The sequence below is a fragment of the Pteronotus mesoamericanus genome, unplaced genomic scaffold (assembly GCF_021234165.1).
Source record: "Pteronotus mesoamericanus isolate MK-2021 breed Mesoamerican mustached bat unplaced genomic scaffold, CSHL_Meso_final contig_27, whole genome shotgun sequence".
Classification (NCBI taxonomy): domain Eukaryota; kingdom Metazoa; phylum Chordata; class Mammalia; order Chiroptera; family Mormoopidae; genus Pteronotus; species Pteronotus mesoamericanus.
The window spans coordinates 9,373,787-9,396,425 of NW_026555115.1; the positions used below are offsets into that span (position 1 = coordinate 9,373,787).

The 22,639-nt window shown below is 37.2% G+C and overlaps 1 protein-coding gene across 1 annotated transcript in view; it reads right to left on the reverse strand.

Annotated features, from left to right (window-relative positions):
* The window catches only part of CLASP1 (cytoplasmic linker associated protein 1), a 266,333-nt gene that overhangs the window by 32,235 nt on the left and 211,459 nt on the right, over positions 1 to 22,639 (reverse strand). Inside the window, exons 35-37 of the mRNA XM_054575023.1 lie at positions 15,685 to 15,828; positions 14,798 to 14,904; positions 5,940 to 6,090 (exon numbers count right to left, since the gene is read on the reverse strand). Of these exons, the coding sequence (XP_054430998.1) occupies positions 5,940 to 6,090; positions 14,798 to 14,904; positions 15,685 to 15,828 (402 nt within the window). The remainder of the gene's footprint in view (positions 1 to 5,939; positions 6,091 to 14,797; positions 14,905 to 15,684; positions 15,829 to 22,639) is intronic.

The window sequence follows — 22,639 nt, forward strand, 5'->3', positions numbered from 1 at the left end:
ACACCAGCCAGGGCTCTACTTGTGTTTTAATAAGATTTACTATAAACTATTCCCCTTCTACAGATTTTTTTAATGTTTTTTGTTTCAGCCATTATAGATAATGCTAAAATAAACTACTTGTATAAATATCTTCTTTCTTTTTGCTGAGTTTGTGAAAAGTTAATTATTAGATAAATGATATAAAACTTAAAATCACTTCTACTAAATATAACTTTACTAAACTCCAAAACGACTATTGATTTGCCATGGCACCAAAATTATATTAGTTCCTCATATCCTGTCTAGCATTGAGTGTTATAATTTCTACTTGAAACAAAGCAGAACAATTTTGAAGTAAAATGGAACCTCAAATATAGGTCCTGTTGTACTTGTGTAATTAGTCCTAATGATGGACTTTCTCTCACATGTTTCACGATTTTGTCTCTGCTTTTGTGAACCATCTTCCCACTGAATCCCTATGAACTTCTGTCTCATTAGACTGGGTCTGCTAGTCAAGCTTAAAAAGAGGTAGACTAGTTCCTGAGTCTCACATTCAACAAAGTTTTGTATCTACCTCAGCTTCTTAAAAATTTGGCAACTAGTGGCTAAGAGGTTAAGTTTGAAACCTCCTCTTCAATTTTCACCCCACTCTTCTGATACTTCCACTTCAAGCCCACATCCTCTAGTGGAAACAGCCCCAGCTCTAAAACATTAAGTCTGAAAGTTACGCTCAGTTCCCTTTCTAGCCCTGCAGCTCTAACATTCCACTCCTTCCACGCTTCCCACTCCCCTGATAATCCTGAGGTGTCCTGTTCCAGGCTGTTGTTACGTTCTTACTACCACGCTTCATTCCTTTCAACTTTCATCACAGTATTTTTATGCTTTAAAAAACTGAAAACACTTAAATGTTCCAAAATAGGGCACCAAGAACATGACTATGGTATACCCATATGAATTATTGTCCAGCCATAAAAATTCACATAGAAGACAGGGGGAAGTACTCACCTCATATGCTAAACCAGATGCACACACTATGATGCCACTTCTATTTTAAAAACCACTATGCATACACCGCAGAAGATATTAATGTATAAAAACACATAAAGGAATAGAGAAGTATACAGTAAAACGTCAATGTTCATCATCTCTAGAGATGGTGAGTTCTTTTTGCATTTTTAAAAAATATTTTATGTTGGCTACATATTACATTTATAATTGGGAAAAAATAACACCTCAGGCATCCACCTTCTTCTAGGGCTTCTACTCTTTCTGGGTGGACTTCTGTTCACTAATCAAAGGACTCACCCCTCCCACCCTGCCCCCGCCCAGTTACTCCACTTTCCTCACTGCAGCCAAGTTCTAGGCCTCTTTCCACTACCCATAGAAAGTGGGAGCACCCTCTATCTTCCCACCCTCAAATAAAACCTGCTCACTCTCCTTCCTAGCCAAGGCCAATTCCTCTACCAGTGCCCAAATCTCATCTCTCCAATGTCCTTAAGAACCTGTGTCCACCAATCATCCACTGGCCCTCCTTTCTTCAATCAACATTTTTCTCTCAACTGCCCCCATCGGCATTCAAGCAGGTCAGGTCTCTCCTATGTGAAAAGTCCCTGAATACGCAGTTTGTTACTTGAGTCACTTTTCAACCCACTGTAATCTGTTTTCCACTTTCAACTCTGCTCTAAACTATGCTCAGAAAATCCAATGGATTCTTTGAAGAAATTAAATTTGTAAATTGTAGACTGTGACTGTGTGTTAAATTCATTTAAGAGGAATATGAAAATCCAAATGGTGGGCCCATTCTCAAAGAAAAGGTCCTGGCTCAATATTAAAACACTGAATGAATATGTGTTTTACGTATTTTAGGTTAACGCAGAATTTTAATGTAAACAGTAAATAAAAAATCCAGTGGGGCCCTTTCACTCCATATCTGACCTGATGTGATCTGCAGCTTGAACCCTTTGGCTAGACCCTTCTTCCTGAAAGTTTCCCTTTTTTTTTGGTACAAGATTTACTTTTTTTAAAAAATTATAAATCACATTTATTCTATTACAGTTGTCACAATTTTTACCCCTTTACCCCCCTCCACCCATCCCACCCCAACTCCCCACTCCCACAGTCAATTCCCACTCTGTTGTCCATGTCCATGGGTCATTCATACATGTTCTTTGTCTAGTCCCTTCTCCTTCTTTCCACCATTGTCCTCTTTCCCCATCCCCTCTGGTCACTTTCACTCTGCTCCATGTTTCCACGCCTGTGGTTTATTTTGTTCATTAGTTTATCTTATTGAATAGATTCTACTTATACATGAGATCATATGGTATTTGTCTTTCATCAACTGGCTTATTTCACTTAGCCTAATATTCCAGTTCCATCCATGTTGTCACAGAAGGTAGGAATTCCATCTCTCTCTCTCTTTCTTTCTTTCTTTCTTAAATACAGGTTGATTTTATTTATTTTTTTAAATGTCAAAGTTAATTATAAAATATTAAAAAAATTTAAAACCATTATAAAGTCTCAGCAATAAAACCAACATGACACTAGCACAGAAATAATCAAATGGATCAGTGAAATATAATAGGCATTCTAGAGAAAAACATATATATCTAACAATGTAATACATGATTAAGTTGATATTTCAAATAAATGGGTAAAATAAGGCTTATTCAACGAACAAGGTGCACGGACCACTATTATTAGAAATAAAACAAATATAGAGCCCTATTTCACACGTTATACAAGAAATATTCAGGTGAGATAAAAAATCAGTATGTAGAATCTAAGGAGTTTTAGAAGAAAATGGAACTAATATTTTTCATGACCTGAAGTAAAATATTCAAACCCAGAAGGTATAAAGTAAATACTGACAATATGACTATATTAAACATTTAAGACTATATAGTAACATACATATAAAAAGTTAAAGGACAAGGAATAGGAAAGTATTTGCAAGACATCTAAAACATGGTTAGTAGGGGGCGTTTTTTGTTTGTTTTTTGGGGGGACGGGGGAAAAGTTCTACAAACCTTTAATCAATAAATGGATAAAGAATACCAAAAAGTCACTTAAAGCTTTTAAAAAAAATAATAGAAATAGGCAAGAAATATACTAAAACAGGTTTAGTTTCAACAGATACTAAAGGAACAATAACAATATCATTGTCACAATCAGATTAATGAGTATTAAAAATATTGGTTATATCAAGTATTGGCAACTTTGAAAGGAACTGGGTATTCATAGAAACGTTTTCTTCACCTTAGAGCAGTCCCTTTAGTATATTTTGCAGTGCTGGTTTGGTGGAGGTGTATTCTTTTTAGCCTTCTGTTAGGGAAACTTCTTATTTCGCCTTCCATTTGAATTGAGAGCCTTTCTGGGCAGAGCAGTCTTGGTTGTAGGCCTTTGCTTTTCATTATTTGGAATACCTCTTGCTATTCCCTCCTGGCTTGCAGTGTTTCTGCTGAGAAGTCAGCTGCAAGCCGTATCGGGGCTCCCTTATATGTTACTACCTCTTTCTTCCTTGCTTGCTTTAGGATTCTGTTTGTCTTTGGTATTTGCCATTTTAATAATGATGTGTCTTGCAGTGGGCCTCATTGGGTTCCTCTTGAGTGGGACCCTCTGTGCTTCCTGGACTTGTGTGACTTTTTCTCTCCTCCAATTAGGGAAGTTTTCCATCATTACTTTTTCAAACAGGTTCTCTATCCCTTCCTCATCCTCTTCTCTTTCTGGTATCCCTATTATATGGATATTATTATGTTTCAGGTTGTCCTGTATTTCCCTAAATGCCTCTTCATTCTTTTTGAGTCTTTTCTCATTTTCTTGCTCTTTCTGGGAGATGTTTTCTACCTTGTTCTCCAGCTCACTGATTCGGTCCTCAGCTTCATCGAGCCTGCTTTTGATTCCTTCTACTGTGTTTTTCAATTCAGAAATTGTATTCTTCATTTCCTCTTATTGATAGTTTCTATGTCCTTTTTCAGGCTGATATAATTTGCAGTAAGTTCCTCATAGTTTCCCTGTAATTTTTGGTAATTCTCTCTGAGCTCACTGAGCTCACTGAGCTTCCTTAGAACCATTGTTTGGAACTCAATATTTGACAGTTTACTTGCCTCTATTTCATTATGTCTCTTTCTGGGGATTCCTCCTTTCCCTTTGAGAGGGGAGTATTTCTTTCTTCCCATTATTGTGAGAGTCTTCTCTTTTGCTTCTGTTTCTTAAGTTGATCTGTCTCGACTCCCTAACTTTGTGGTATGAACTTCTATGGTTGGAGACCGCTGCTTTTACTTTCTGAATCTGCCTCTGATGATGTCAGATGTTGACCCTGTCTGACCTTAGGCAGTCTGTTTGAGACTTCCAGGAATCTACTGTCTGTGGCTGTCTCCTTCAGCTGTTAATCTATTCACTCTGCACTCAGCAGGCCGTCTTAGACAGCTCAGGGCCAGGCGGAGTCCCTCTTAGGGGCGGGGTTATTGGGTCCTCTCACACAGCTGCCATATGGGGAGGAGTCCGCACTGGGATCCCGCTGGCTACTCTCTCCATTCTCTCCCCAAAGTCTCTGTCCCTAGTCTCTCAAGTGTTGCCAGACCCTTTAGCCAGGGATCTACTGTCTGTGGCTGTCCCTCTGCACACAGCAGGCAGCTTAGACAGCATGGGGCGGGGTGGAATCCCACGTGGGGGCGGGGCTATTGGGTCCTTTGACACTTGTGCCGCTCAGGGGGAGTGGTCTCTGCCTGAGCAAGATGGCTGTTACTGCATGGGGGACGAGCCAGCACTGAGATCCCGCTGGCTACTATCTCAGTTATCTCCCCAAAGCCTCCTTCCCCAGTCTTTCCTCAGGCGTCTGTAGCCCACTCTGCCCCCATCTTTGCCGGAGACCAGGGTAAGTGGCTGCAAATAAAAATTTATCCATTGGCCCTTTAAACAGTTCTTTGTATCTCCAGCTTCCTGTCTCTGGCAGAGAGCAACCCTGCTGCTTTTCACAGTTGGCTGTTTTCTGTGTACTTTTTGGGCTCTGGTGCTGTGGGCTAGAGATCCTCGCTTTTGGTTTAGACCCTGCTCTTCTCAGGGGGTTGAACTGGCCATTTCAATATCCTTCTGGTGCTGCCACCTGTGGGCGCCCCGCCCACCTTCTCAGTTCAGAAAAGAAAAATGAGTTTCTTTTCTGGAGTGCAAAACTACCACACTCCTTACCAGTTAGATTGCTCTAAAGCTAATTCTTCTGTCTCCAAGGTTACAAGGCTCCTCTCTCACTATTGTTCAGTTGTTTGTTCCAAGTGATTTCTCCACAATTTAGTTGTAATTCCAGGTTGGTCCTGAGAGGAGGTCCATGTGACTTCTACTCATTCCTCTGCCATCTTGATTTCTTTTTTCCCCTTAACTTTTACGACACCACACTCTCCCGGTCTCCCCATCCTCTTTTCTCCCCACTTTTTTTTTGTATTTTTTTTTTTTTTTTTTTTAGTGTTGATGCTACTTCTGATTTTGCCTTTACCATTTATCTGGTTGATTTCACTCACTTTTCTTTAGTAATCATCAAGAGGAAATCAATGCCTCTTAAATCTCTCCAACCTAAATACAGGCCTAAACTTCAGAAGGGAATATAGAAATGCTTAAAGGTATGTTTGTTTGGATATCCCTCAGATAATCTCCAGCTTCTATGCCTGCCTCTGCATGTGACTAGGGCTCCCAGACAGCCACAATGGTATCTGATTCAGACTTACTACTTTTATCACAACGTAGAAACAAAAATGTGTCCGGCATAAACAAAAAGCAAACTGAGAAAAAAGGTGTTTAACATTCTTCAGAAAGACAGCAAGGAAACTCAAAATTGCCTTGGGCCTCTAAAAACATTTTCAACTACGGGCTAAAAATAATAATGAAGCTCAGTAATAACAGTAGTCAGTGTTCAGAAGAATCAGTAGTTATCACTTAACACAGAGTTCTCTACTAGCCTTGGGGATACTTACTATATCACAGTCCTTCTTGCCATCTCGTTTAATTGGCTCGTTCAGATCCTCTTGGCTTCGAAAACTAAACTTTTCAATGGCTTCTGTTACTCCACGCAAAGAACTATAGATTTCTTCAGAGTTCAGATTCTCTGTATCATAGTCCAGCATGCTAAAGATCAAAATATTTTTTCTTAAATTGAGGCATATGCATAAAATGGAGATATATGCATTAATTCCTTCCAATAATTTACATAGTAAGCCATCCAGGTTTGTTTCTTTAAGTAATTTGGAATGAAAAGGAGATACCTGTTGTTAGAGCACCAGCAGTGGACAATTAATTATACACCTTCTTTGTCAAATCTGCACATTGCATTGGCACTCAATTAGAACCGGGGGAAACAATAACCACAAGAATGCAAAACTCAAAGAGTGAAAACTGGTGACTGAATGTATGAGAGTAATGAAAGTGGAAAAATAACTTTCATATCTTGAAGACAGAAAAAAGTAGTTTGGTTGTTACTGGTCTCAAATGTACAAACTTAAACTAAGAAGAATGGGCACTTCACTACAAATCTAGCATTACAACAAATTTCAGAACAGCAAAGCAAATGACTTCTGGGTTATGCTCACCAGTATCAGAAACTTGTAAATAAAATACTATGTTAAAAACTAAAAACACTAACCCTATAACTCAAAGTTAGATCCACTTTACCAATGGGCTCCTGAGAGTCTAACTCCCATGTTATCCAACCCAGTAGCTTGTTAAGAATATCAAACTCTTCTATATGTTTATATTTGGAGTTTTATAATAAAAGCAGATCTTATAAAGATGAGTCAGACTCCTAGATGGATGTCTAAAAGCCAGAACTATTTGTCCCCTTAAAGAAAAGCGATGTCAACTGCTGTACCTTTAAAACATTTATTGTAGCTAAACATGAAATGAAGCAAAAATCCTAAATATCCTTTTGGTGTAATGCAATGAGTCAACAAGTATCCTTTAGATGTCTGAAAAATGCACTGAAATAGAAGCTCCTAAGAACAACAACAACAAAATCAACTGCCCCTCGCTAAGGATATTTTAAAAAGCATGAATAAATACAAGTATAAAGAAAGCAAAATATGAAGCAACAGTCAACAAAGGGCAAGTCAAACTATAAACTTGGTTTAGATGTCACTTGTTTAAAAAAAAAAAAATCCAGGAAGATATCAGGTAAGTTGGTCTAACTTAACTTGCCTAAAGTCTTGAGTTCTACTGAAAATTGCTAGGGACACGCCAGGAATCCTTAGCTGTATTCAAGTTAAGCATTCAGCATCACTAAGGATTGCAATTTTTTTGTTCTTCTAAAGAGAAATAATGAAAATTAAGCACACAATGGCAGAGCCCTTCCTAAGGACAACACAATCAATCCTGTACCCATCACTTAAAAACAAGTAACATTTACTAAGTCCCTTCTCCTGTCTTTCTTTCTTTTTCTTCTTCTTCTTTTTTTTTAAGGTTCATGCACACGAGAAAGACAAGATTTGGACAGTTCTCACATGGAGTACTCATGCTGGCTTGCAATGACCCAAGTGTTTTCTGAGGCTAGTTAGGTTCTGCTAGAGCACAAGATCTGAACTCACTCTTAAAGAAGGAAGCCATTTGTGTGAAATTGCAAAACTGGCCCAGATAAAACTCATTTTTCTTTTCCAATGAAAGAAAATGCAAATGTCAATTGTACTTGGACAGTTCACAAAAATACACACCAACTCAAGGGTTGGCTCTGGCATTAAACAAAAGAGATGTGAACTTCTACGTGTCTGCAGCTAAAATTCTATGTATATACTAACAGAAGGTGAACTAAAAAGCTCGAACCAAATTTGAGATTTCAACCCCTTCTAAGTTTGTAAGGTTATCTATGAGGCAATACCCCTTTAATGTGAAGAAGCTCCCTGCCACTCTCTTCCTTCTAGAACACCACACACCAGGTTCTAAACAAAAGCATTTATACATCTGGCCAGTACACTTTTTTAATATAGAAAGACTGAGTATGACTCAAACAAAAATATGTATACAGATGTAAAAAGATGTCTTAAAATACTTTGAATCAAAACAACCAAAAACAGTAACATAATCCATGCAAAGAAAGAAAGAAAAGAAAAGAAAAGAAAAGAAAAGAAAAGAAAAGAAAAGAAAAGAAAAGAAAAGAAAAGAAAGATGGGGACAAGAGAAAGTCTGGCAAAACGTTTAGCTTTTTAAGGGATGTCACAATATTATTTTCCGTATGTCGCTTCAGATAATGTTAGCTTTCACATAATTCACCTCATTTTTCTTAATCTGAACTTTTTAAAAATATTTCATTTCAGTTCACATAACTTTAGAATTATAGTAGCCTCTTTTTAAAATAAGAAAATAAAGAATCTGCCAGTTAATGCTCCTCCTTCTTACTTTCAATTAATAAACCAACTCAGACTTCCAATTTAGTAGTACATGTGCATAACCAAGTTCAAACTGTGGTGACACTTCTTTTTAGACTCACTAGATTGAGGTCTTGAAGTATCTCCTTGGTATGAAGCTAAAATGGTGAGCTCCAGGTGAGAGAGAGCATTGTTTTCCTCTCATAGGAAAGAGTGCTACTTTCTAATTGCTAGTTTATGTTTTGGCCTGACTTGCCTTATTTCAAACCAACCAACACCTATGGGCCCTAATTTTGTATAGGAAAAGGAAAACTCCCATGAAAGCCATCATCACGGAACTGTGGACACTGTGGTCCCAATAAGTCAGCCATTCAATGAGAGAACAGCAAGAGAAATGCAGCAGCTTTACTTAGAAGAGGTCCAGTCTGTCACCTGCCCCTACACTCAGCTCAGAGACAACTGCAGAACATAAGACTTTAGGTTAAAGGCCAGGCCCTGGTCATCTGTAAGCACTGGATTACAGCCCAGAAAGGTTTCCTTAGGATTGTTTAGATTAGGAAGAGCTGCTTTATCAGTCAGTATTCACTGACCTAAGGTCAGGCAAGTCACCCAATACTGAAGCAAAATAAAAGCTCTGAACTGCCCTGTTGTAAAGGATTCGTATCATGGATGGGGAGGCATGAGGTCAAGTCTCCAAGAAAAGAGAAAACTGGAGACAAGAAGTTTGCCTCCTCAGATTTCCTTCTTTGTTATTTTGTAGGAAAAAATATATTAGGGTATGGAAAAAGGATAATTGTTCCTTGTTATGAAATCAATAGGGTTTTGGCAAAGAGATGACATAGATTTCCTCTTAGTTATATGTAACCAGTAGGTTTTCTAAATGTGAAAGTCTCTAGTCACCTCTCTCTCTCACCAAAGTTACAGGTATTTATTAAGCATCAGCTATATTATTGTGTGCATATGTGAAAGATGATTCTGAGAACAGGATGCCCTCTGGAGGGCAGCCTTGATGGCTGGCTGGGAAGAATGGCTGAGGGTGAAGCTTAGTGTTCACAGGCCAGTATACTGATAGACAGTCAGTAAACTGGTCTTATACCTTGAGGCCTGGTTAATCTTTAAAAAAAAAAAAGGGAAGAAAGAGAATGTAGCGACATGCTTTATTAATGTTGATGACAGTAGTGACATCTCATTGCCAGTGTGCCCTTGTCCTAACCTTGTGTATCTACAAATAGTCATTACAGGATTCTCTATGCACTTTAGAAGTTACTGTTAGAGTTGTAAGAGTTTCAAAAGAACGATGTTGTTAAAACATTTAGCTGGCTTGTTTACTATGTACAACTTCGTTAGTTGAGGATACAAAAATAGGAATGTAAATCAGTACAAAAGCTATCTCTGAAGCATTCAAAAGTAAGAATTTATTTTTATCCTTGTCTTATCACAGAGGGTACAAACTCCTCTCCCAAAGCACAAAAGAGCTGGACTGCCCCATTTCTGCTCATGTAATGACAGACTTCTAGGGAAGGGATTCTCTGGTCTTTGAGCCTTCATAAAAAGCACTTAAGAGACCTTTAAACAGGTTTCTGTAGGAACACATGGGCCCAACTTTGTACTACAGATTTGCCATTTTAAGGAAGCCCTCACCCCTTCTCCTAGACTCATTATATGTTGTCATGTCAAACCAGGGGCTGGTGAGGACATCATCCACTCTCCTGCCTGGAGGCAGGGAACCTTTACTAAGATATAGTTGAATGCCCTTTCCAGGGATTTCTTTCTGGATCTGTGTGCTGAGACAATCACCAGGTGCCGGTACACTGTGAAAGTCATCACTAAGTTACTATATAATCACTAGTAGGACTGAGAGCTGCATGTGCAGTTTGGAAGAGGTCTCACTTGCTTCTTAGTCGGAATGCCTAATACACATAAGAAGAATGCTAAGGAAACTGTGCTCACCGCTGCCTCTCTTGATTTCATGGCATTGCCTGAGCACCTTCTGGGGGCTGAACACTGCCGAGCACTGCACGGGGTAGAAAAGTTTGCAATAGTAGATGCTGATGAATTTTGTCAGTTGATGAAATGGTCCTCTATCCTTGTGACATGGTAGGAGCCATACCTGTGAGGTTCGACAAAGATTACACACCTGCTCACACTTCTCACCAAGGCTCTCCTCCTGCTAGTCTAAGCCAAAGCACGGACCACACTGCAGGTAGCTGAGAGGCTTTTTAAAATAACTGAGACGACCTTGGAAATGCAATAATATTGTGACACCTCAGACAAGTTTAACAGGTAGCTTGTTACCTGGGAGAGTAAGAGCGCCTGAGAGTCTTGTGGGAGGGAGCGGTGGGAATGGAGTTAGGCTGAGAAAAGGGAGGTGGGTGCTTCGATTGCCCATCGGCACTCCAACCCCATAATCGACTGTAGTGATCAGAAGAGGAAAATCAGAAAGAGAAACAAAAAAGGCAAAGGGAAGGGAGAAGGAAGGGGAGAGGAAGACGCTATATTCCAAGTGTCTTAGAGTCTCCTCTTTCCTTGACAAAGTTCTATCAAAATTCATTGGAGCAAAATTAATACTTCATCATACAGAGAAAAAGAACATATTTTCTTTTATCAATACAATTTGTTCCTCAATAAGACTGTTTTCTTTCTTTCCCTCTCAATCGTGCATTTACATTTTTAAATCACAAGAGATACTGAGTGCAAGCCTGAAGCGTGGGTGTGAACACACCTACAATGGGAAGGACAGTATAGGCACTTATGGAAAAAATATGGATGTCTAGTTTCAGATAATGCAATCAATTATTTTAGGAAGAACCAAGGAAGAAAATATGGGCCTTAATTCAAACGGGACCAAAGGGACTACAGTAGGAAGAATCAAAGAACATATCATTCTGACCAGAGGCTGGCATCCAACCAGATGGAGTTCTGAGGCTGCCACAGCCTTTTTTTTTCTGAAAGAATAACATCACCATTAGAAGGCTAGGGCAGCAACTCTCAGCTAGACAGCTCAGAGAGAGGGGGACCAAAAATCTAATACCTGTGCTCATATCACCTAGTATGGCAATTAAAATTCTTCTGTGGACATAAGTATTCCTCTTCACTTCACAAATGTCACTAAGTGACCTGGGCTTGCAAGAGGCCCTGACAGAGAGTTCTAACAACTGTTGCAACTCAAGAGAATCAGGGACACTAGGAAAGGGGTGAGCCAGACTGGCTGGCAATGTTATATGACACCAGGGGGTGGATGGAGCCTGGTATCAGAGACAGTGTTCTACATAGCAGCACTGCCTGCTGCTGGAATTCACTGTGATTCTAAGAGCAGGAGGTATAAAGCTAATCTCTAACTGAGGACAGTTACAGCCCATTTAGTAAGAAAAATAATGTATGGAGAGGAGAGGTCACTGTGGCATAAAAGGGCCTAAAAACTGTCTCTAAGTCACACACTGGGTTGGGGGTGGAACTACAAAAGGTATACAGGCACAGGCAACCATCTCAGGCTGTGGAGCTCTGCTGGCAGGTAGAGAATAAGGAGGCACCACTGTCACCTCCCTGTGGGAGGATTCCCACTTTGATTCTATGGATAGTCTTGATCCTCTGGTGGGATGAATGTAAAATCCACCTAAAATTACCTTTTATTGCTAGGGGTAACAGAGATTATCTAGTTAGTGCTATTCTGCTCTACAACATGTTTGACAAACAGCAGAGCGATGACTGCCATATGTTTTTTATCTTCAAGGGAGTAGATTTCATGTGATTTCTAAAGTCCTTTCCAACTCTGTTTTTCATTTAACATAAATCACACTTGGTAAAATGAGCTAAAATACAAATATGTTTTTGATGATGAAAAACTGCAGGTCCTAAATCTCCTCTCAAATACCCAATAGTATTTGTTTACTAGCTGGAAATAAACAGTGATTCTTCCCTCACACAGAAACAACAACTAAGGAAATGTTTCACAAAAGTTTAATCTCCTGGCTCCGGCTTATCTAATACTATTGGGTTGATAAAAATGACTTCCTCACTAGTGATTAAAAAAAAAAAAGACTACCAAATTAGATTTTTTTCATCATTTTACAATACTTCCTTATTACCACCATGATCCAAGTATAGAATTTTTGGACAAAAAATAATGCTAGTTCATTTTGATACTCAAAATTAGATTAAAAAACAACCGACAATAACTTCTCCCCTTAAGAATGAAAAACTAATGTCATACAGTTGTCTCAAAAGAATGGCAGGTCACAGAAAATAAACATTTCAAAATCACTGGTGAAGAAGACAGCTGAGGTTATATACAGTAGAACTTGTTTACTACCAACTCATAAGTTGACACCTAATCCATTCTGTTAAGTAAAAAAAATTCCTTTCTTTTATAATTTTCTTGGTAGAAAGTATGTAGCTTATTTGAGTATTCCCAGTGATATGATGCTAGGAGGCAGTTTTTCCTACTTCTGGACAGTTTTAGTTGTGAGAAAAATAATCTCTCCTAATGAGTACAAAGTTGGCTAAGGCCATCTGGCTAGTTATACATTGACTGGGGCACAACTTTCTTTTTGAAAGGAATTAACTAAATAACTAAGTAATTCCCTAAAGAAGCATTTTTTAACCAAAAAAACCCCATTTAGGCCACACTTCAAAATTTTAATATTGAAAATAAATCTCTTTATCTCTTCCACTTACCTATAACCCTAACAGTAAAAAGGAAAGTCAGGCCAATTAAGAATATATGATGATCTGGAAAAATATATTAAAATTTTTAATAATTTGGGGATCCACGAGACTAATACGTAGATAATTCTTGGCTCTGATAAATTATGCTAGCAGCTCCCAATAATCTTTTAATTAGATCATTAGCATACTTAATAAAATACTTAATTTGAGTTTTACCTTTTGCTTATTATTAACTAAAGAATGTGCCACCCTAATAGTGAAATAATTAAAAGATAAGAAGTATGACCTGTGCATTATGGAAGGAAAGATTTCCCCTTAATGTTGCAAAGTACCAATTCTAAAGAAAAACAACAATTTACAGAGAATGCAAGTTTTCCACAAAATTCTCCTCCAAGAAAGAGAACTCTATGACTCCACTGTCATCACTGAACTCTGCCTGGTCATTTAAGACAAATCATATACTTTAGATACAGATACAGATATTAACCTTAAAAAAATTTTTTTGTTCATTGAGCCTCAGTCACACCTGGGGAAAGTCAGACATATTTCAAAAATTTCTGTTCTCAGTTATCTAATTAGAATAGCCTGCTGAATCATGACAACAGACCAAATTTGGAGGAATAACACTCAACTTTAATCTACTTAAATATAGTACGGGGGGGGGGGGCCTTAGGGTGATTAAACAGTAGGAAACTAAATGTATACAAAATACTTTGTTTCACTAAGACAAAAATACCAATTTGATATATCCCAAAATATTTATACAATAACCAAAGGAGCTGAAGAAAAATTAACTGGTGAGTGGCGTATGGAAGACTTTTAATCACTTAAAAATCAAAACTTAAAGGTGCTTTAGTTTTCATTATCTTCCTATTACAGAGGTAATCCTTAAAGGGAAAATGGCATACTTGCAGTATTATCTTATAATTTCAAGATTTTTATGTCAGCAACCCTTCAGAGACAGCCCCTTGCTTCTTGTTAGTGGTCCCAAAGGCCTGGAATTCTTGTGAACAATAGAGCAAGTGTGACTCTTGCAGGTCCTGGTACGGGCTTTTACCTAAAAAGTCTGACCTAGAGAGTCACTACTTTGAGTGAAGGCCACAGGGGACTCCAACACATGCCAGGAGGGCACTAAAGCCACCATGCAGAGACCGCGGAAGGCTCTGGCTATGGAGAAGTGTTCATTAAAGACCCTGAGACAAAGTATTTTCTCTTCTTCAGTCACTGCCTCAAACTCTATAAGGTTAATGTTTGCATGAGTCTGAAAATGCTGTTCCAAGTTTAGTTCTCAGGTTCTTACTCCCTTCTCCCAAGCAGTATTCAGCTTTAAACGCGAACCCATAATGAAAGCAACTATGCTTAGAATGGCCACTGGGTTGAAAAACTACCCCAGATTATGTGTAGATGGACTCTAAAGAATTTATTTAGATGACTAAATATATTCTCCAAGTGCTCCTATCACTTAGAGAATCAGTGGTAAGTTTCTAAATGATTTTTATGTACTCAGTGGTACTAAACGGTACTTTGTGTACTAAAAGAGTACTAAATGTAACTTTTTAATTTCAAAATCTTTAAGGTACTAGAAAGCATTTAGAGCTAGAAGAATCTGAGACAACACTCAGCACAAACCACTCATTTTACTGTAGAAGTTAACCACTTTGACCAAGATTATTCAGTTAAGATTTGGTTGAGGACTAGGATCCAAGGTCTCCTGCTACCCATACACTTTTTGTTATTAGGCTTGGTCTAAAATATAAAAATAGGCCAGACAGACATTGGGTGCTTTAGTTTCTTCATTTCTGTTGAAATGGCATTACCTTGGAGATAGGCCCCCATGAGAACAGTTCGTGGGTGAGGTCAGGGGGCTGGTCCTGCTGCTGGTGTGTCGGGAGGGAGTACGGCCAATTGTATTGCTTGGAGAGCCCTGGGGTGGAGGCAGAATAAGCATTACTACTGAAGGGCTAAATACAGAATACAGTCCACTTTTCCCTCATCCTTTTAACCCACATTTAAATAAACGGGCAGAATTTGTACAATCAGGATAATTTTTTTCCTGAATCGTTATGGACAATTTTAAGTGTACATTAAACCAAAAATGGGTAACTCTCATAAAAACATTCTTGAAGCTGAATGACTGATGTTAGTTGTGTTAGAGTAACAGACACAATTGAGCATTTGCATCTCTACAGTATAAAAAATATGTAACTCAATAAATAAATGACCAAATATAAAAATTTAGCCCTGGCCAGGTGGCTCAGTTGGTTGGAGCACTGTCCTATACACCAAAAGGTTGTGGGCTCGATTCCCAGCCAGGGCACGTACCTAGGTTGTGGGTTCAATCCCCAGTTGGGGTATGTGCGGAAGGCAACCGATATGTTTCTCACATGGATGTTTCCCTCTCTCCTTTCCTCTCTTTGTGACATCAATGAATGTATCCTCAGGCGAGAATTAAAAAAAATAGTAATAATAAAAAATAATTTAACTGATGGAATAACCTAACTTAAAAAAGTAACCATATTTAAATGTCAGATTCATTCACTCATTGGGAATATAGCAGGATCAAACCTAGTTTGCCATTCTTGAGATGCCCACAATCTATTAAAAGAGAACAAGAAAGCTGGCTATTTGAGCAAACTCTAGACAAGGGATCCACAGAGGCCCTGATCAGTAAGTGCAATGCACCAATCATGACCAAAGCACTCACCACACTGGTGTTACTGGAATTCTTGAGGTGGTTATGCAGGAGTTTGGTGGCACCATCCTGGAATGTTTTTGGCAAGGCACCAAGTAACATGGTAAATTCAGGAGTGTTCAATTCAAACAGCGAAATTAGCACAATCTGTGCTGCCTAGAAAAAGACGACGATTAATTTATGTGATGTACAATAGCATATCTTGGTCAAAATATTCATTAAAATTGTTTTTAAAAGAAAACTTTTTTTTTGTATGAGTAAAATAATTACTATAAGGACATCTTTGCCCTCCAAAATTAAAATGCGTCTGGAAAAAAAAATTATATTATCAATTATAAATAGTCTGATTTCAACCTGGAAAATAAGTCATGGTTTCATTTTAACACCTTGACCTTATTTTTCCACAGCACATTAATAATAAATTCCTATAACTTTTCCTATGTTATCTAGCACTGGGAATGAAGCTGGTAAATAGATAAATGAAAAATTAAATTTTAAAGGCTTAAGACTGCTTACTCTAATAAGTCAGAACTAGACAGGGTTCCAGTTCTAAACATGTTGCCACTGAATTAATTATCTTGAGAACCCACTTTTTCTTAACCCCACTCCTTGTAACTGAGAAATACTAGAGAAAGATGGGAGTTTAAATACATCTGAAAAACTCCTACTTTTACACTTATGATCTGCAGAAAGATACAGTCTTTGGGAAGCAAAGCAGGCTTACATGGTACAAATTGTAAGCTTATTCTCTGCCTTTTAGAAAATTCTACTTTGTATTAATTGAGACATCATACTGCAGGATTGCTTGTAACCACTATAGTATAAACGTTTGGGAAAAGCAATTAGTGGAAGCGATAGTAGCCAAATGAGACTAGGACTTCTCCAGCAAGCTATGTGCTTTCTATGGTATGGGTGCAGTAGCTGGCATTCTGAGCTTAAAACACAATGTCTGTTAGTAACAAGGATTTTGATTTAGAAAAACTATGCCAAAGAAAATTTTAGTATATACTAAATGGCATTTCTTACAAATTTTTAAGAGAAGAAAGGAAACCACATTATAAAAATCTTTTAATTAAAAGCATAAGCATATTTTTCTGAAGTCTGCAGTTTTTAGGATTGCAGTAATCATTGTGAACATCTTCCCCCGTGATACATATTACACACAAAAAAAAACCCTGCTGAAATTCTTTGGAAATAAACACCACAAAATATTTCAGTGCTTTTATGATGTGAAAATTAATTACAGGTAAAGTTAAGACAAAATTACTATATATGCCTGGAGAAAGAAAAAGATACAAAGATCCAAATGTATTTAACTAAAAATAAAAGTTGATTATGAATTTTAAAATATCTGTAGGATGTTTTTACAGAGTAATCAAAAATTACTTTTTCAACATGTCAAAATCATTCATTACACACAGCATTGGGCAAAAGTACCTTACTTTTTTTCTCATGACCTCCAAATATAGGAATAAATAACCTTTCATTCAAATTAAACCACAACAGGACAGCTCCTTTCATGACAGGCCAAAAACGTAATCATAATATACTAAAATATACATTTCTGTATTTCATTATTGAATCATTCTTAATAAATCATTACCTGGAGGAATTGATTTCACCACCAATTTAATATGCTATTAACATGATTTCAATATTTGTATAAGAGCAAATTTCAAAAATCATGCAAAGTAACCTGTGCATTAAAAAAAACCTTTTTATTAGATGTTAGAAAAAAAATGCATGCAAAAAAAAACTCCTTCAATTCAAAGAGAAAGTAAGAAGCAGGGGAGCAAATCAAGCATTATTTTTTTTGTTGCTGACTGAAAATGACATTTGAAAATTATAAAACAAATAGTATATTTTTGTTTGAAATATGCCACTATCTTTACTTCCCAGAGTGACGTATCTAATACCACAAACTTCAAGTTTTTCATGAAGCAAATTATTAAATTAGTGTGACCTTTTAGGAACAGGAAAGCTGAAAGATGATAGGCCTTGAAATTGTGCTAATCCATGGCTACTTAACATCAATGACATTTAGTCATGTGGGAAAAGAAAGTACAGCAGACTTTAACTTTTGACCCACTAACAAACCTCTTGATAATCTGAAAGTTAAATTTAGATAAAAAAATCAAACCGAAAGACAGGATATTTTGAAAATATAAATGGATGGAGAGATGACACATGTGTGATTTATACACGTAAATGAGTATGATTTATTTTACCGTTTCCAAAGTATAAAATGCTTATGATTTTATATAGTTTTCCAAAGCCACCCTTTGGCTTAAAGCTGGTTTCAAAGTAAAATATATTTCTACTGAGATTTAAGGTCCAGAAATAGATAAAAAGGATAATTTTTGAAACTGTTTTACATCAAAGTTTTAAAAGGAATAAAAGTGTATCATCCTAAGACATTTTATCTGCAGCCCTCTGAGTTAGTGAGAAGTCAGAATACCGCACTCCAAGAAGAATACTGGGTTATATTTATCATTACCATCAATATGCTCTCATGAAAGGAATAATTCCAAATATGAAGATGAGTTACAGAGATTCATTAAGAAAGCTTGGGTCACAGCTCGTGTTCAGTAATGAATCAAGTGGATTACATTCTTGTCTCATTTTTGAACTCTTGCTCTCCACAAAAGGCAATAAATAGCCAAACAAAAAACTCAACACGCTGCTTTTTCTAATGGACAACTCTAGGGCAATTTATTTTAAAGATTAAACAACAACTTTAAAAAGAAATGATTGCCATTCATGCCCTTACAGTAGAATTTGGGGGGTGAGGGCAAAAGGTTCTTCAAATGTCAATTCTACTGTTTGAAAAGAACTCCCAGGGTTATCAATTGCTTTGAATGCTGTGTACCTTACAGCAGAAAATAATCCTTCCAGACAAAGAAATAATTAGGCTTTGACAAATGCTTTAGTGTTGCTATTAATCAAGGAAAACTTAAAATTTGGGAGGAAGAGGAGTTTGCTGATTTATTAAGCACCTATTTTACTGTTCACTTCAGACTGTCATTAAAACTGCTTTAGAAAATCACTGAAAACACACACACACACAAAAAAGGGAAAATCACTGATAAGGTATTTCAAAATCTTCAGATACTGCTTATTTCGAATTTGTCCTTTACTATTCCATTAAAATATGGTAGGGGTCTGCATTCAATACGGCTACTTTGGGAGGAAGAGAGAGTTAATCATAAAAACATAGCAAAACACAAACATTTACACAGCCACACACATACAGGCTCACATAGAATTATATTAATTTTAGGTTTCTTCAAAATCTTCTCAGTGTCTTCACAAGGGTCATCAGTATTAATATTCTAAAATGCAAGCAGCAAATTATCTTTTCCAAATAAGCAGAGTTTTAAATCTACCTGTTTACAATTTTCTTCCAAGTTTCCTTCTCTAAGCCCAGAGCAGGTTGAGGCTGACCTAGTGAGGAAATCCTCACCTACTCGACTACGCTGAAGTGCGGACGGACAGACAGGAAAGGTGGAAAGATTTAATCAGAGAGAAGAAGCAAGTGCTTAACCCATGGTTATTGTAAGCTGTAAAAGTATTTGGCTTCTTTTATAAAATCATCTACATATATAATCTCAAGGTAAGACTAAGAAGAAAAACAGTAACTACCAGTTTTAAACCTCAATTGTTTGCTAGGACCTTCAAAATCATAATCCATCCTGGAAGGCTCAGTCTTCTTCCTCTATGTGATGAAACACAAGATGAAAAGAATCAAAAATGAGACCTGAAAGAGGCAGCCATAGTTAAGCTGAGACACAAACCTTATTTGATGGTAAAACCCTGAGCTTTATAGTAACCCATGCTGCGTTATCTATAATCAGAAATCTAAATTTTTTTCAGTTTTTGAAATTTCAACTTTTGAAGGCTATTTATATACTTTCCCTGCTCAATGCAACAGCCTCTTTATACTTTCCTGATTTCTTGCCATATATTCATTTCCCACATTTCTCAAAACATTTGGGGTCTAAATCAGTTATTTCCTCTAATAAAGTAGATGCTAACTGTTAGAGAACCACATATGATAAGCAAACATACAGGGATTTTCAATCCTAAAATATAAACATATCACCCAAAATTCCACTGTCATTATGATATTCCCTTTGATTGATGAGAAAAACAAATCTTTCTAATACCAGAAAAAATTTGGTTTTCAATTTGTTTCACCAACAGCAACAACAAAACCAAAACCCTCAAATAACAGCAAGAGCTACAACCAAGCATTTAGCTATGTTTTTATATTCTTTATTGCCTAAATAATACCTAAAGCAAGTATTATTATTCTCATTTTACAAATAATAATCAAGAATTCAGAGGTTAAATCACTTGCTCAGTCACTAAAATGTTGAAAGAGACCGATATCAAAGAGGTCAAACTTTAGGACCCACTCTTTACTGTTAACACATGATACGATCTTAACACAAATATAGCAGATTAAGAAAGGTCTAGTATACTTCTGCATAGTTTGGTCAACACTAGTCAAGACTCCCACACTAGAAAAATGAAAACAGTTTCTTTTGGAATACAGCAGACCAAGTAATGCAAGTATGGGTGGGACTTTTCCATTTAGTCCCAATCAGCCTCAGCCTGATAGGCACACCGGCTTGTGTTCTGATTTTGATTGTGTTTCTTCTCTCCTTTACAAAACATCTTAAACATTTAAACACCCCTCTCTCTACAATATGAAACACCCCAATAAACTAAGACAAAAAGGGAAACAAAATATTAAAAATGATTAAAAAAATCAGAGTTGTATCAGCTTAAAATGTTTCTAAAGCATCTTCCCAAATATGACCTTATAGATGTGGAGAATGAATTACACTGTCTGCAAACTTCTCAAGTATTGTTTGCATAAAATCAATATTCTCCAAGGATGGAGCCAATATGAAAGTTTACTGAATAGACTTCAGACTGAAGGGCTTTTTTAGTGTTTAGAATATAACCTCACTCTACTTTCAAGAAATTAAAGAAGAACAAGAGAAGAACTTCATTCATGATTACAAAGTGCTTTTAAATCACACTGCTAAGATTTCCCTAGCACCTGATATACCTTTGAATAACTGCAAATGAAAAAGGCAAAACAAACATTCAAAATCTTATTTAAGAGAAACAGGTAAGAGTATCTTTAGTGCATTAAATTCTCCAAGTAAAAATAACCCATTTTATTTCTTTACAGCTTTAAAATGATAATGACAATTTTAGATCTCAGAGTAGAGTAGTAAATAATCAAAATTTCTAAATATCTTTATTTAGATACTACACTCACTTAGATGATATTGCAAATACATCTCAAATTCTGGGGTAAGGCAGCTGCATCACCTACAACAGCATCTATTTTAATATAACTGTACAATGGATAGTACATCAAAACAGAGAACTTAAATAAAAGTGAATCATTGGGAAGAATTAATCTGCAGTGCCCTGATATGTGGGTCAGTACCTATGGGGTAAAAGAAGACATTTAAATACTGAGCTTTAACACAGCTATCTGAATCAAGCCATTGTGCTTTACTAGTCAATGCTGGGCATGTAAAGCTGAAAGTCATCGTAGATGTTCCCAAAAGTGAAGATGTCTCTGCTAAGTTGAACCTTATCATAATTGGCACAGTTTAAAAAGCTCCACATTTAAGTAAAAGCTAAGGAATTACCAAATAACTATGGAAGATTCCTGTCAACCCACTTGGTAAGAAAAATACTAAAAAGGCCCAAGATTCCCATCTCCTGTTGTATAAGCTCTGCACAATCCCCTTCTCTAGAGGGAGTGGCATTTGTGACTATGACAAACACCACCCCATAGTTATATGGCAGAAGGGGTTCTGCAGATGTAATTGAAGTCAGCTGTTTTTCACACTGAGGATCTCTTGGATATGCTGACCAGCTTCCCTCTTGCTGCTTTCAAGATTCTGTCTTTGACTTTTGATAGTTTTATTATGACGTATCTAGGTGTGGAGTTCTTTTTAAATCCTACTTGGAGTTTGCTGAGCTGCTCAGATGAATAGATGAATGCTTTTCATCAAGTTTGGGACATTATTTTTTCAAATATTCTCCTGCTGGCTTTAGAAAAGCATATTGCCATTATGTGGAGACAACCATGTGACAGGAGATAGCAAGTAGACTCTACGAGCTGAGAACATCCCCCGTTGACAGTCAGCAAGAAAGCAGACACCTCAACCCTATACCTGGAAGAAGCTGAATTTGGCCAAGAACCAGTGAGTTGGGTGAGGAGCTTTGGCCTCAAATGAGATCAAAGTCCCAGACAACATCCTGATTTTAGTCTGGCAAAACTCAAGCACAGGACCCAGAGAACACATGCCAGACTCCTGAGCCACAATACTGTGAGATAATAAATCTGTAGTTTCGAGCTGCTAAGTTTGTGGTAATTTGTTATGTAGGAGAACACTAATATAGAAGCCAAAGAGGGGAACTGCCAAGACCATGATTTTGAGAATAATAGCTTCAAAATGTTACTTGAAATTAGGTAATTTCTCTTCGATATTTATCTTTCATGAACTCAAGTATTTATAAAAAAATGCCTACTTTGTTCCTAAAGATATTATGGTAGGTGCTGAGCACATGGGGTGAGCAAAAGTAGGTAGGTGGGGAAGGACCTGGGCAATGGCAAGGCCAGGCCTTGTCCTCAGGACACTGAGGATCTAGGCTGGGTACCAAAAGAATTAGTGGCAACCAGGTCAAGACTACATCAGCGATCTGAATGTTCTCAAGTTCAACTCCAGGGTAATCATCTAAAATGATGGATCTCAACTCTCTATATTAAAAATTGGCCAAGAATGGAGGGAATCCCAATCAGACACAAAACAATGTCGAAGCTCTGATCTATATAAATTAAGTCAAATTACCTGGGGTAGAGCCCAGATATCCAGGTTGCTTTTAACAGCAACCACGACTAAGAACTATTGATGTAAAGATTTTTAGATTC